The 13479-nt window shown below is 40.5% G+C and overlaps 1 protein-coding gene across 3 annotated transcripts in view; it reads left to right on the top strand.

The window, feature by feature from the left end:
- celsr2 (cadherin, EGF LAG seven-pass G-type receptor 2) overlaps positions 1–13479 on the top strand; it is a 76995-nt gene that overhangs the window by 23889 nt on the left and 39627 nt on the right. For all 3 annotated transcript variants that reach the window (XM_034223788.1, XM_034223790.1, XM_034223789.1), the window contains exon 2: positions 6067–6771. In XM_034223788.1, coding sequence (XP_034079679.1) covers positions 6067–6771 — 705 coding nt within the window. The remainder of the gene's footprint in view (positions 1–6066; positions 6772–13479) is intronic.

Raw genomic sequence — 13479 nt, 5'->3', positions numbered from 1 at the left:
TTGTCTTTTGTATTGCACTGTTGCAGCAGATTCCTGTGTAGCTTCAGATCTGAGTTGTCTTATTGGTAAGCCTCATTTATACTTTTGTAGCAACACTATTTTTATATAATGGCAAAGAAAGGGTTCAGAGTCTTTTCTTTTTTTCCTGTGTCATATGTGGCAGTACTGTTCAATGTTTCTTGAATACATTACCCACTTATAACAACACTGTTGTGTAACTTCAGTTCAATACTTGTATGTGTGTAGATTAGAAAGAGGTAAGATAAAGGATCTGCAGTGTTTTATGAAGTATTCATCGTACAAAGGTCAGTTTTATACAAGTAGAAGTGTGTATTTACCTGGTAGTAGGCTGTCAGTAATGGCTACGCCTCTCTATTTGGACTGGTAGATCTCGGCAGACTAGCAACTTTAAAAGTAGCTCTCGGTTAAAAAAAGGTTGGGCACCCCTGGCCTAGTGGGTTGCTTGTTTTGTCACAACACGTAAATTGGGAAGCATGGAGTGAATTTGACATTTTCCAACCTCTTTCAGTAATTTAAATGCAGCTTTCTTGTTTGAGTTGACTAGGTGTTTCTCTCTATGAGGCAGAAACCTGCACTGGTGCTTTATTAAATTCTCTGCAGAACTTTCTGTAAAGGAGGAGCGGGTTCAGCCTGCTGACCTTCAGGCTTCTGAAGGTGATGCCTTCATTTGCTGTTTTCATTGGTTGCTGCCTCCTGGATTTGGACAGTTTATTTTGTGTCCCCACAGCTCAGACTTACAGCATTGGAATCATGTTGACCCCTCTGTCTCTTTCTGTCTTTAATGCTGTCCTCTATACACAGACAAAAAGCAAAAGTACCACAATATAATCCTTAAACTGCGAGAGAGAATATATAACTGATCAATGGTCAGAGTCAAGGCTCTGAGGAAGAGGGTCAGGGCTTCTCTCCAGTGATGTCTCTGTCCTCAGTAATTTGGTCACACAGTCAGTCTGATCTTTATCCACCATGACTTTGTTGACATTTTCTGGGATTCAACTGGGAGATTTAATGGCAACTTTCTGGTCTAATTAGTCCAGTCTCCCCGATTTGTTCTTTCTCTCTCCGTCTCTCTCAGCAGTTTATTATCCGGGCCACTAAGATCCCACGTAGTCTTCAAACTGAAATCAATATATCCTGATTTGACTATATGTCTTTAAAGCAAGAACACGGTACTAAAGGCTCTCTGTGTTCGTATTACATCTTGTTAGTGTATTATTTGCCGTTTGTAATCCTCTTGACGAAGGTTGAAACTGGGTTTCATTAATATTTCAGATATAAAAAGCACCACATCTCCCCTACACAACCTCCTGGCTGATAATTAATGTTCTGTGTGATGAGGAATCAACAACCTTCTGTCAAACACAGTCCCTGTGTGTTTCTGAGACTTCTCTGTAATGACTCAGCTTGTTTAAATTCCCCAGTTTATTGTCAGAGATTTCATGAAGGATTTCTTGTCTCTGAGTCTGCCTGACTTGATATAAGACAATGAGCTCTGCAGGGTATTCATTTGATGTACTAGAAGAGTTGAGTTACAAAAGGTAAAACAGACAACAAAGTCTTAAGACATATTTAGTTTTGTGTATCTGGTGAAGATCTTTAAATCAACATTTGATCAAGAAAAGGTGTTGTGAGGTTTTCGAATAACAGTGATACTGTCTTCATTATAGACTATTTTTAATTTTTTATTGTCATGTTGTCGGTTTTCCTCAACCTCAGCGATGACTAAACCACCACAGTTTCAGTCTATATGCTTCTGTATTGACGTATGGATCACCACTACCCACCCACCTACAAACACACACCTACAGTACACTCACACACACACACACACACACACACACACACACACACACACACACACACACCGATAAACACACAACGCTGTGCACAGCCTTGGCAGTCCTGCAGCCACAGTGTGTGTTTAATCTTTTCCCTGGCGCCACTTCCCAGCTGAGAGCATTCCTGGCACCCAGAGGCCCAGAGGGGGTCGAGCTCCGGGCTGAGAGTAGTGTCACACTTCAGAGCTGGCACCACGTCACCATCTAAGCATCCCCCTCTTCCTCCCTTTTGGCCAAAAATGCTCCGCTTACCCTCCGTTCCTGAGCGGAGGATCCTTCCATGGAGAATGACCTCTTTGAAGGATGGTCTGTTCCTTTCAGAGCAAATTCTCCTCGCGCTCAGTTTCCCAGCGCTGCGTCTCCGTCTGGAGCTCTGCCCGAGACCCAGACCAAGAATGTAAATTGGCAGAGGACATAATTAAGGCGATTTCTGTCCTTATATGTGGCCTAACCTTTAAGAGCCTCTGTTCACTGAGAGCTGTGTTTCCTGGCTACTGTTGCTGCAGAGTATCAGTTCTAATATGAGCTGAATGAACGAGGAGGAAACTGGCAGAGGGAGAGAGGAGATGTTGTTGGTTTGTTTCTTTCATGTTAGGAAAGATTTCAGATTTAGTTAAATGTGGCGAAAGTGTAAAAACACGGCTGTTCAATCAGGTTTAGTTAAAACACATTTATATCTATAACCTGGAAACATTATAATAGACAGATTGTTACTGGTATGTAGGATTCCAATTTGCCTTCAATGATTTAAGAAAGGAAGTCATGGTGATTGTTTATAAATCATAAAAGTCTTATTTTTAGGAAAAACATCAAACAACTTCATTACTATAATAAATGTATTTGAGTTATAGACAAGCTTCAAGGCGTCACCTTGAGATCTGTGAAATTGTGATGGTCATTGATTGTTAATAGCACCATTTTTAGAGGCCTGGATTTAAATAAGTTGTAATATTCCTTACTCTATTATTAAAACCAAAATCCATCGAACCTGTTCAAGGTTTCTTGACCGCCATTTTGGAACCACTTTCATCAATAGATAGAATATCAGAACAATAGGCAGATTAACTGTTCATCAAAACAACCATATGTGAATCTCTACTTACATTTCTCCTCTGTTTGAAAGTATAGAGCCCCTCTGCCTTTGTCTTGGCTCCCGGTGTTTTCTTGTGTGCACAGGTGTTTGTGTGTGTGTGTGTGTGTGTGTGTGTGTGTGTGTGTGTGTGTGTGTGTGTGTGTGTGTGTGTGTGTGTGTGTGTGTGTGTGTGTGTGTGTGTGTGTGTGTGTGTGTGTGTGTGTGTTTACAGTAAAGTGTGAATTAGAGGAGCGACCCTCCTCATCTCTGTACTTTGATTTGTCCCACTTCCTCTCCTAAGGCCCTGTATTATTACTGTGCTGGAAGTGCTTGACTGAAAGTAGAAGGATTAAAGCCGTGTCAAACATGCTTCTGTCTCTTTTCCTCTATGACCCCCCCTCGCTTCCTCTGCCTCTCCCCTGTTGGCACTCTGTGTTTAAACTCGCCCGGTGCCAGAACAGGGATCTGGTAACTTTGGGCAGTGCTGTTTGTTTGTGCGAGTCCTGCTTGCAGGTTCTGCTCTCTGGTCGGCTTCCAGACGCCCAAAACAAAGCGCTCATTGATTATTTGGAGGGAGAGCCTTGTTTTCATGACACTTTTGATTGTATTAAGCCTGTTTTGTGTTTTCTCTTGAGGCCACAGAAAACTGCTGGCTAGCGGTGAGATAGACAAAATGATAGTGGTCTCTCTGTGACCTTCAACAAGACTATGTAACTGTTGAGAGATTAAATTGTTTAAGTTAGTTAAATTCATGCAGCAGGGAAACCCCCTTTATCAGTTTGCTCTTGTTTTACTACTACAGCCTTACTTGGTCTGGTATGATCAGCAGCTAGGGTTTGCAAACCTTACCTAAATATTTTGTGTGTATCCGATATTACTTTGTTTTTCTCAGATGACAATATCAGGTGGGCACACTGTCAAGAGTTTCTCTTTCACACATGTATCACACAACAGGAGAGTCACAGGTGATGAGATAAACATACAATTAATCATGATGAAGGAATTAAGTTAGCGAGAAATAACATCTTAACTGGTTCCAGTTTTAAAAGATGGGATTTTATGAAGAGAAATATGATTAAAGGTAGTGGGAATCACAAGTTAAGTACAATGCAATGTAAGCTGTTTGACAAGCATCTACAGAACGAGTTATTGAGCCCTGGCAGAAAGCTAAATGATCCAGTTTAAATTGTAATTTGTTTCTGTCTGCTGGATGTAGGGCATGTGTCCTCATGCTGTAACTGAATCAGATCCATAGATATTTTCCTTGTTAGCAGCACAAACAACTCCCTTTGTGTTTTTGGATTGTTTGGGATCTTACTTTCATTATAAGTTTACTCTTCAGCGAGCAGGGCTCTGACTGCTCGCCACTGACTTTCGGCTGATGAGCAGTTTTATTGTTGTTATTGGAAATGTGGTTACAGCAGAAAAGAAAATAATCTTTACTGAGATAATGTAAATGGGGTGCATCAGCTTAAGTATGTTTGCCATGCAAGGCAACATGAAACAGAATAATTTATGTTTCATTCTGAGGGAGGGGAGGCTGTGGCTTAGTGGTTTAGTGCGCTGCTCTTCGAATCAGAGGATAGCAAGTTTGAGTCCCACTTTAGTCAGCATATCGTTGTGTCCCTGGGCAAGACACTTCACCCCAAATTGCTCCTGTGGGGATTGCCCACAGTACTGAATGTATGTAAGTTGCTTTGGATAAAAGCATCTAACAAGTGACATGTAATGTAATGAAAGCAAAATCTACATTATAAGTCTGAATTGGTTAATAAAATCCTAACACGGGAATTAATGTATTGTACAGTGAAGAGCTTCTGTATAAAAGCAGACAAAACACTACATGTCTGCAGTCAAAGCTAAAGGATTGAATGTATAGAAGTATAGTATAGTGTATAACACATTAACAGGGTGAAACCAGCAAGATAAAAGACGAGATTTGCCGAGCTGAGAAATGCTGTAACCGTTGAATTTGAGACTTAAGGCTTTAGTGTGGCATGTATAATGAAGTAGCATCGCTGCTTCCGGACAAAGCAAAGACGGAGGGAGTTGTGAATACAGCCGTGACATTTCTGATTAGAAACTTGGAATGTATTGAAAGAAATCATACACTTAGTGTTGGCATACATCCGTTATCTGTTCTGGCACATGAGAAAAACACAAAGCAACACTTGTCTGAGCCAAGAATATGAGTTAAAAAAGTGTTGATATCCATTTAAGTATCTGTTTGGGTAAAAGTATCCTTTTAAGTGCTTCATTATCAACTGCCTTCACATCAACAACCTGTTTTTACATGTGGGTCCACTAAACAAACCTGAAGCCAGTGATACAGGAGCAGCTGCTGCATGAGTCCTCCTCCCTGCTGTACCTGCTTCAGTCCTGCATTTACTTTGTCCAACAGATGCTCCGTGTGTTGATGCTGCACCTGCTCGGGAATGAGCTTTTCGTAGAATAAGATTATCTACTCATCACAGTACATTTATAAAAATCAATAGATATTCCTGTTGATTGGATTTGAAAGATTAAGGCTAGAAAATCTCGAGAGACAGACTATGGTGCTTTTAATCTTTTCATGGGATTTGTATATAGAATATCACTAGCCACCTCCTTTAACGTTAACAAACCCAACCCACAGTTCTCTTAATAGATATTTCAGGAGCTTCAACTACATGAATTCAACCACTTAACTAGACGTTATTGTGTTTCCAAGGTAGATCTGTCTTAAAACCTAAAAACACCCTGGTTCTTGTGTTGTAGTTTATCTCTTGTTATGTTACAAGCGGATGCCCTGCTGCTAATAAACCTAAGATAGTATTATACTTTGTAACTTTACTATTGGACAAAGTGAATGAGTTGATTATTCCTCAGATATTTCATGTGAAGTTGATTTTATAAAATTACTCTACCTCAGTGTTCTTCAGTGTAGTTTATTATTATAAAACCCAGACATTTATTTCCTGTTTTCTTCTTATTCCACCAACCCTTTTCCCCAAAAAATCACCCTAAAAGCAAAAAGCCCAAGCCCAACTTTGGGTTTGTCGTTGCACCTACTCAGAACACCTGAAGATTCAGAAAATATAAAAGAGATTTCCCATCAATCTAACATTACCTATTCCTTTTCTCTGTTTTTATCAGATGGTGAAAACACAGTGTCAGCACAGTGTCTCCTCCAGGTCACCATCATCACGGACGAGATGCTTTCCAACAGCATCACGCTGCGGCTGGCCAACACCTCCCAGGAGCACTTCCTGTCCCTGCTGCTCGCCCAGTTCCTGGACGGCGTGGCCCGCGTCCTGTCCGCCGCCCCTGAGGACGTCGTCATCTTCAACATCCAAGACGACACGGACGTCAGCGCTCGCATCCTCAACGTCAGCCTGTCTGTGGCGGTGCCCGTGTTGGGGGAGGGACACCAGCGGCCCGGGGGTCAGGGCGATGGAGGCGACCGGGCTGGAAGAGGGGGTGGAGGCGGAGGAGAGTTTTTCGGCTCAGAGGAACTCCAGGAGAGGCTGTATTTAAACCGCAGCCTCCTTGCTAAGATCTCCTCACAGGAAGTTCTTCCCTTTGACGACAACATCTGCCTGCGGGAGCCGTGTGAGAACTACATGAAGTGTGTGTCGGTGCTGAAGTTCGACAGCCTGGCGCCGTTTGTCTCATCCGACACCATCCTGTTCAGACCCATCCACCCCATCGCCGGGCTGCGCTGCCGCTGCCCCACCGGCTTCACAGGAGACTACTGCGAGACGGAGATCGACCTTTGCTACTCCAAACCCTGCGGAGCCCACGGAGTGTGTCGCAGCCGAGAGGGGGGGTACACCTGCGAGTGCTTCGAGGACTACACAGGTGAGAACCCTCATTTAACACCAACTGATGAAGCAGTGACTGTTTTTTTGTCTCTTCTATTGCCCTCATTAACCACTTGAACTCCAAAGTAACTGTCGCTGCGCCTCTTAACCTTTCCAACTCTCACACTGCACATACATTAGTTGACAATGATAACAGTAATACATTTATTGCTCCAAATCCTTTCTTGTGGCTGATAAACTTCCTTTGTAGTTGGAAGAGGTCATCTCAAGTTCACTACAACACATCACCTCCATACAGCATCTCTTTATCAGTAAGAGGAGGGTCTTTATTTTGGATAACATTGAAAATAATACCTTTGATATCTAGATATATTCCACACCTTGGGTTTAGCTATGTGTCCCAAGTGACTTCCCACTGAATAATCTTCCCGTCTTCAAACATATCGCCACAAGGTGAAAGGGCACCATTTCTGCCGTGCAGTGTCCTCATGCAGCCTTCAAAATGTTAATTTCTTCTTCCTCACAAAGTTCCCATGGGGGCTTTAATGTCCGCATCTGTCCCCTTCACTCCCCTCTTCAGCTCTTTATTGAACCTGGCTCTTTATAGACGCAGACTGTCCAGTACACTGATGGCCGTATCCTCGCAGACAAAGGCTGAGTGATGAGTTATTGATCTGTTGCAGGCAGCCTCAGCGGAAGTCAACAGTTGCTTTGCATTTCGGTAAACGCCAAAAGTAGATGTTTTAATTAGAGCTGAACGCCACACAGGGACGTCCGATAGGAGGGAAATATGTGACAAACGATCATTTTGTTGAATGTATTGGTGAGACATTACTTGGGATAATGCAACAGTTTACTGCTTAAATACAAACGATTGCTTGTTGAATATATAAAAAAAGAATGATCAAGTGCTATTTTGATCTTCTGATTTTATAAAAATGTGTGGAAAAGCAGTCTTGCACAGTGTGTTTATCATCCAGGTTAACATCGCAATCAGGGTTAAAAATGTATATATTGTGCAGTCCTAATGCCACATACAGTTAGTTAAGTCTGTTTGTTTGCGCTTTATCTGGTTTATTTACCAGAAGTGAGGTGGCTTAAACCACAATTTTATTCTTGCTTTCTTTTTTTTCACTTCATTTTGCTGCATTTGTCATCAAAATCCATTTCTATTTATGCTGCCGTTGAATAACCTGTACTACCTGCATACTGTCGTGTTTTACACCTACACTCTCAGCTTCATCCTGAGCTGTAGGAGTGGACAGTTTCAAAGAACAGGAGACAGATGATATAACAAGGCTCTGTTTCCTCACTCATGTCTATTTGGACGCTGGGGATTCTCCAAAGAAATCTTTACTTTATAAAGGAAACAACATCAGTTTCGCTGAGTGGAAAAGGGAAGGAAATTATGAATTATTGATGGCTACAGATGGAGAGTGTCCCCTGGTTGTAAAATGCCCTGTGGTAAAAATACTTGGGTTACAAAAATGTCACAATATACACAGTATGTATTTAGTATGAAGGAGAGAACAGAAGCTTCTAGTTGCAGCGCTAATTAAGGATTCATTCATTACTGTTGGCAGATGAATTGCTTACCGGTTGCAGGACTTGTTATTCAGTCTCTGCCCCAAAAATTATTCACATCCTCAAAGGGTTAAAGACTGTCTGCTCACACGTTCTGTTTTACGGGACCGGAAGAAGTTGAAAAGAGTTTAAAGAGGAAGCAAATTAAAATATGCAAATGTAACGATATGAATATGTGGGTAGTTGCCCCATCTTTTTGTTGAGAGGTTAAGTGGGTCAAACTCTGACTTTTAAATGTGATTTAGAGTTTTGTCTTGTCTTTGAAGCTGTACTAGTTGGTTTGTTAAATATAAAGTAACATTAAGTACATTAACTCAAGTATCGTACTTATGTACTATTTTGAGATACTTACTAAATCTCAGCTCTTTTTACTTTTATTCCACTCAACAGCTTTAGTCCCTTTACACATTATGATGTTTACTTATTAATACAATTAACATACAGATTATTATTGAAGAGATAAAGATATTTATTTTGTCAAGTTGAATTGAGAATGCAGTGTATTTCATACTGTCGTATTGGTATTTTACTTCAGTTGAAGGCCTGAGTATGTCTTGCACTTGAGATTATTCAAAACTTAAATAAAGTACAACAAGTAAGGGTACATCGTGTTTTAATTGTATAAAAGAGAGTCGGAAAATTATGAAAAATCAGTGTTGCCTAAACAATATTTACCTTTTTTGCAGTTATAATAAATATCTAAAGAAGGCAGAAAGCACAGATATATTCAAGCTGTTGTTTTGCTCTCTGTAAAAACATTATTCCATTATTCCTCGTCAAACATTAAAAGGATTTTTCACCTATTTATTCCGCTGTTCATGAAGCCTGAAATAGTGTTGGGCATGTGAATGTGTGGGCTCAGTCACTCTGAGTCCAGGTTGAGTGGCAATCACATATTCCTGTGCACAGCAGTAGTGGGTGGAAGCTGAACTGTAGGTGCTTTTAGCGTCAATCTGCAGAGACGCAGGGTGTGTGTGAGTGGGTAAAGTGGGCGTATATTCATCCTATAGCATGGACCACAATCGACTACATTAATATCTATCAGCACGTGGTTTGGACCAAGGTGCTTAAATCCAATATGCAGAACTTGTCGAGTTGTATGAGATTAATGTGTTTCTTTATTATTATATTTGATGATTTAAGATGTTTCAACAAAACAAGGTTGTTCAACCTTCAGGTTTTCTTTTGATGTATTTCCGTCTGTGATCTACATCTCCCACTGTTCTGCTTCAGTGAATTCACCAGTCTCCACACTGTGGGGTGTGTGTGTGAGTGTATCTGTGTGTGTGAGTTAGGGCTGTGCGATTATGGCAAAAATCATAATCACGATTATTTGGGTCAATAATTGATATCACGATTATTTTGACGATTATTCATTGACCATTTATTGAACTTTAAAACAAATAATATTTTACCAATAAACAAGATCAACAAATATGTTGGAGCGCACTTCCAAAACCATACTAAACATATATTATTAATATGATAAATAAAAATAAATTAGACCAAAATAAATTAAATCCAATATGTTGCAGTGCACTGTCACAACCTACTGAAAACTCCTTAACATAGCCAACATTTTGGTAAAACATATTCATTATTCCACTCAGTTAAACGTTGAAGGCTGGCCAACCGTCATGGTCCAGAAGTAACAGGAAATAAATGTTGAACTACAATTTAAGACCAAATAAAAATGTTTAGGCCACCATGACAAATGCTGGTAGGGCTGCTCATGTCATCTCTTAAAGATTTTTTGCAAGAAACAACAGTCTGTTTACATGGTCTGGTTTCAGAGATGAGCGCAGGCAGGTGACGATATTGCCACCTGTACTGAAGACCCTCAGCCACGCCCCGACACATGGGGAGACGCCGGCCAATCACAAAGCTTTGATGCGTTCAAGTGCATTATTCTGGCACAGGAAGATTATGTTACAGGACATTAACGATACAACAGAATATTGTTGTTCTATTTTTAGACACATCTCGCGATCGACTGGTTGGGCACCCCTGGGCTAGACCATAGGTCCGTTGTGGTCGCAAAGTAGTCAGCTGAAGCCACATCTCTCTCAACTTCCCCACTGCATTTGTCACATAGCGCAGGCAGCGCAGACCTGCTGAAATAATACCGAGACGACATCGCGTAACGCTTGTCCAACGTGTTGACAAGTTGCTTAAAGCCCTGGTTGCTAACAGTGCTAACTGGGCACATATCTTTAGCGATGTGGAATGTAATGGCAAAGTACTTGCAAATAGTGGAAATAGTTTTACCCTTCTTTTTAACGAGTTGCTGCTCTTGTTCTGACATCTTCGCTCGCGCTGAACACTCACAACACATGTCACTCCCACGTGGCCGAGTGGGCTTTTAGGGAGAGGCGAAAGCGCACCCAGCAAAATAATCGTATTTTGTCAATTATGCTGTTTTCATAATCGTCGCAAGCCATAATCGTAATCGCGATTAAAATACGATTAATTGCACAGCCCTAGTGTGAGTGCTAAATTGCTCGCTCTGTGTGATTCGGGCGGGTAGCTAAGTGCTGAAAAGCTGTGATTAAGTGTAAGAAAGTTGGATGGACAATCTGTGGAATGTTTGAGTGTTAATGGTGCATGGATTTGTGTGTGTGTGTGTGTGTGTGTGTGTGTGTGTGTGTGTGTGTGTGTGTGTGTGTGTGTGTGTGTGTGTGTGTGTGTTAGACCGTAGGCGTTGCCAGATGGTAGCGGGAAAGAAAATGAAAAAATGTAATAGCCATCATCTTTGCTGTGATGATTTGGCTCGGCTGAGTCATTCTGTAGATGTTGAAGAACAAGATGTCATCCTCCTTTTTCTCTCATGTTTCTCTGAAAGCATACGACGTGAGCAATTTACTTTTTTTTCATCTGTTTTAAATTCAGTGAATGGTAGCATATTCCATGTGTGTGTGATGATCATTCATCAGCTAACTGCTGACATGTGATGAGAAAGTCCCTTCTTCTCTGGTAATTCTTTGAATAATTGACAATCCATTTGTAGTGTTAAACTGCAGACATGATTTTGGAGGAAAATCCTGTGAATATTTTTTCAAATCACCTCACACCAGTGTTCCACACATGCCAAGCACTGAAAGCCACTTAAATTTGCCTCTGAGAGATGGCATGGATACAAAAACAAATGTGTTGCTAGACACATAATGTTCAGTCATTACTGATCCCTAAACCCTCACAAGTGCCCTCTTTTTTTACATGTGTTACATATATCTGTAGACCTTACCCTGTGGAATGTAAGGGACATGGGAGACATGACAATGACGATGAATGATTTAATGACACTGATGGAGAAACTACATTTAATATACAATCTACAAGCTCAGCATTAGTTCAATACTGATTGGCTGATTGTATCACTTTTGATGAGGACAATCGCTGAGAGTTTTAAAACGTTTTCTTAAGCATTGAATGCCTCTATGAGTAGTAGATAGTAGATGTATGTATGAATGGAAACAAGCAGAGAGAAAGACAGAGGTAGAAACATAATGTATTTTGATAGATCAAGTTTATTAGAAAAGGAATTTGCCTTGGTGTTTGGTGCATAATAGCACACATACTGTATTTAGAGCAAAAAAACAGTACTGCAAAGTGTCATAAATTATCACAGAAATTCTGAAAATACAAAATATGAGGAATATATCCAAGTAATAAAGGAAAGGTATATTTAATGTACTACTTTTTTCTGGTCTTGGCTCTGCGTGAAAAGTGTTTCTGGCTCTAGATGACCCTCAACGTGATGAGATGATTTGATTTCAGACATAGATTGGTATCTGTGTTTGATCCATAGGTTTGATCACATTACATTACATGTCAATTGTTAGACGCTTTTATCCAAAACACACAGGAGCAATTTGGGGTGACGTGTCTTGCCCAGGGACATAACGACATGCTGACTGCAGTGGGACTCGAACTTGCTATCCCCTGTGTCGAAGTCCAGCACACTACCCAATGAGCTACAGCCTCCCTTATCTCATCATCCACCTTCATAGTCCTGGTCCTGTGCACATCCTCACACTGACCTCCTGGTCGTCACAGGACTTATCTGTGTGTTTTTCAGTGGAAGTGGATCCCGCCTGCAGCTCTTGAGCTTGTTGTCTTTGTCTCCGTGTTGATGAAGCTCATCTGTTCTCAGACACACCTGCTCAGGTTTAAGATCTTTGAGGAAACACATGTGTGGTGCACAGCGACACTACATCTTTTATTTATTCTCTTGTCAGGTTTAATTATTTAATATTGAACAACTGCACACTGCTTCTGAGTGTTTACTGGTCTTAGACAAACATGAGCTGGTGTGTTTTTAGTGTGAAGATCTGCTGCAGACTGTATTTCAGGACGCTGTTCAATCAGCAAGGTTCAAGGTTCAAGGTTCTTTATTGTCAAACTAACATAGCTACAGAGTAATTATGTCGTTGAAAATCTTAGGGCACAGGCTTCTCCAACAATGCAACACAATAATACAGATAAGCAGACAATATTAAAACAATATTAAAATATACTATATTAAAAGTAATACAAAAAGAAAAATAGTTTTTAAAAAAGTGAGAGAAAATAAGTGGAATAGTGCAATACGAGTCTATATACAAGTTATTGGAATGATATATTAGATAATAGATAAATAATTACTAAGTAGCAGATGAATGTTATGAAATTGTTTCAGCAGTTCAGTTGTTTAACAGTCTTATTGCCTGCGGGATGAAGCTGTCTCTGAATCTGGTTGTTTTTGTCACATACATATCAGGCTGATATGTCACATTTTTTATTGTGTGTGTGTCCGTGTGTCTCTCATGGATCAATGTATGATGAACTCTAAGTGCCATTAAATGCCAAAAACCCATATAACAGATAATATATCACTTTCATTTTATGTCTAAGATAAACAAGAGTAATTTTGCTAATGGATAGGCAGAGCTGGTGTTAGGGCTTGGAAAAACCTGACATTGCATTTTTTTTTGCAAAGTATATTGTCATTTTAAAGATATGGGGTTTTCAGCGGACCTGTTTTTGTTCACCATCCTCTCTGTAGCTAACATATTTTCATACAACTGCGTTAACAGTTTCTTTTATTTTTACAGACTTTTTGTTGTTTTATATCCCAGTCCCCGCTCCTTTTCTGGTTGTGGTGGACGGCTAATAAGGAGTA

Source organism: Gymnodraco acuticeps, unplaced genomic scaffold (assembly GCF_902827175.1).
Source record: "Gymnodraco acuticeps unplaced genomic scaffold, fGymAcu1.1, whole genome shotgun sequence".
In the NCBI taxonomy this organism is placed as follows: domain Eukaryota; kingdom Metazoa; phylum Chordata; class Actinopteri; order Perciformes; family Bathydraconidae; genus Gymnodraco; species Gymnodraco acuticeps.
Note: the sequence above shows the minus strand (reverse complement) of the source record. Positions and strands in the feature narration are given on the sequence as shown.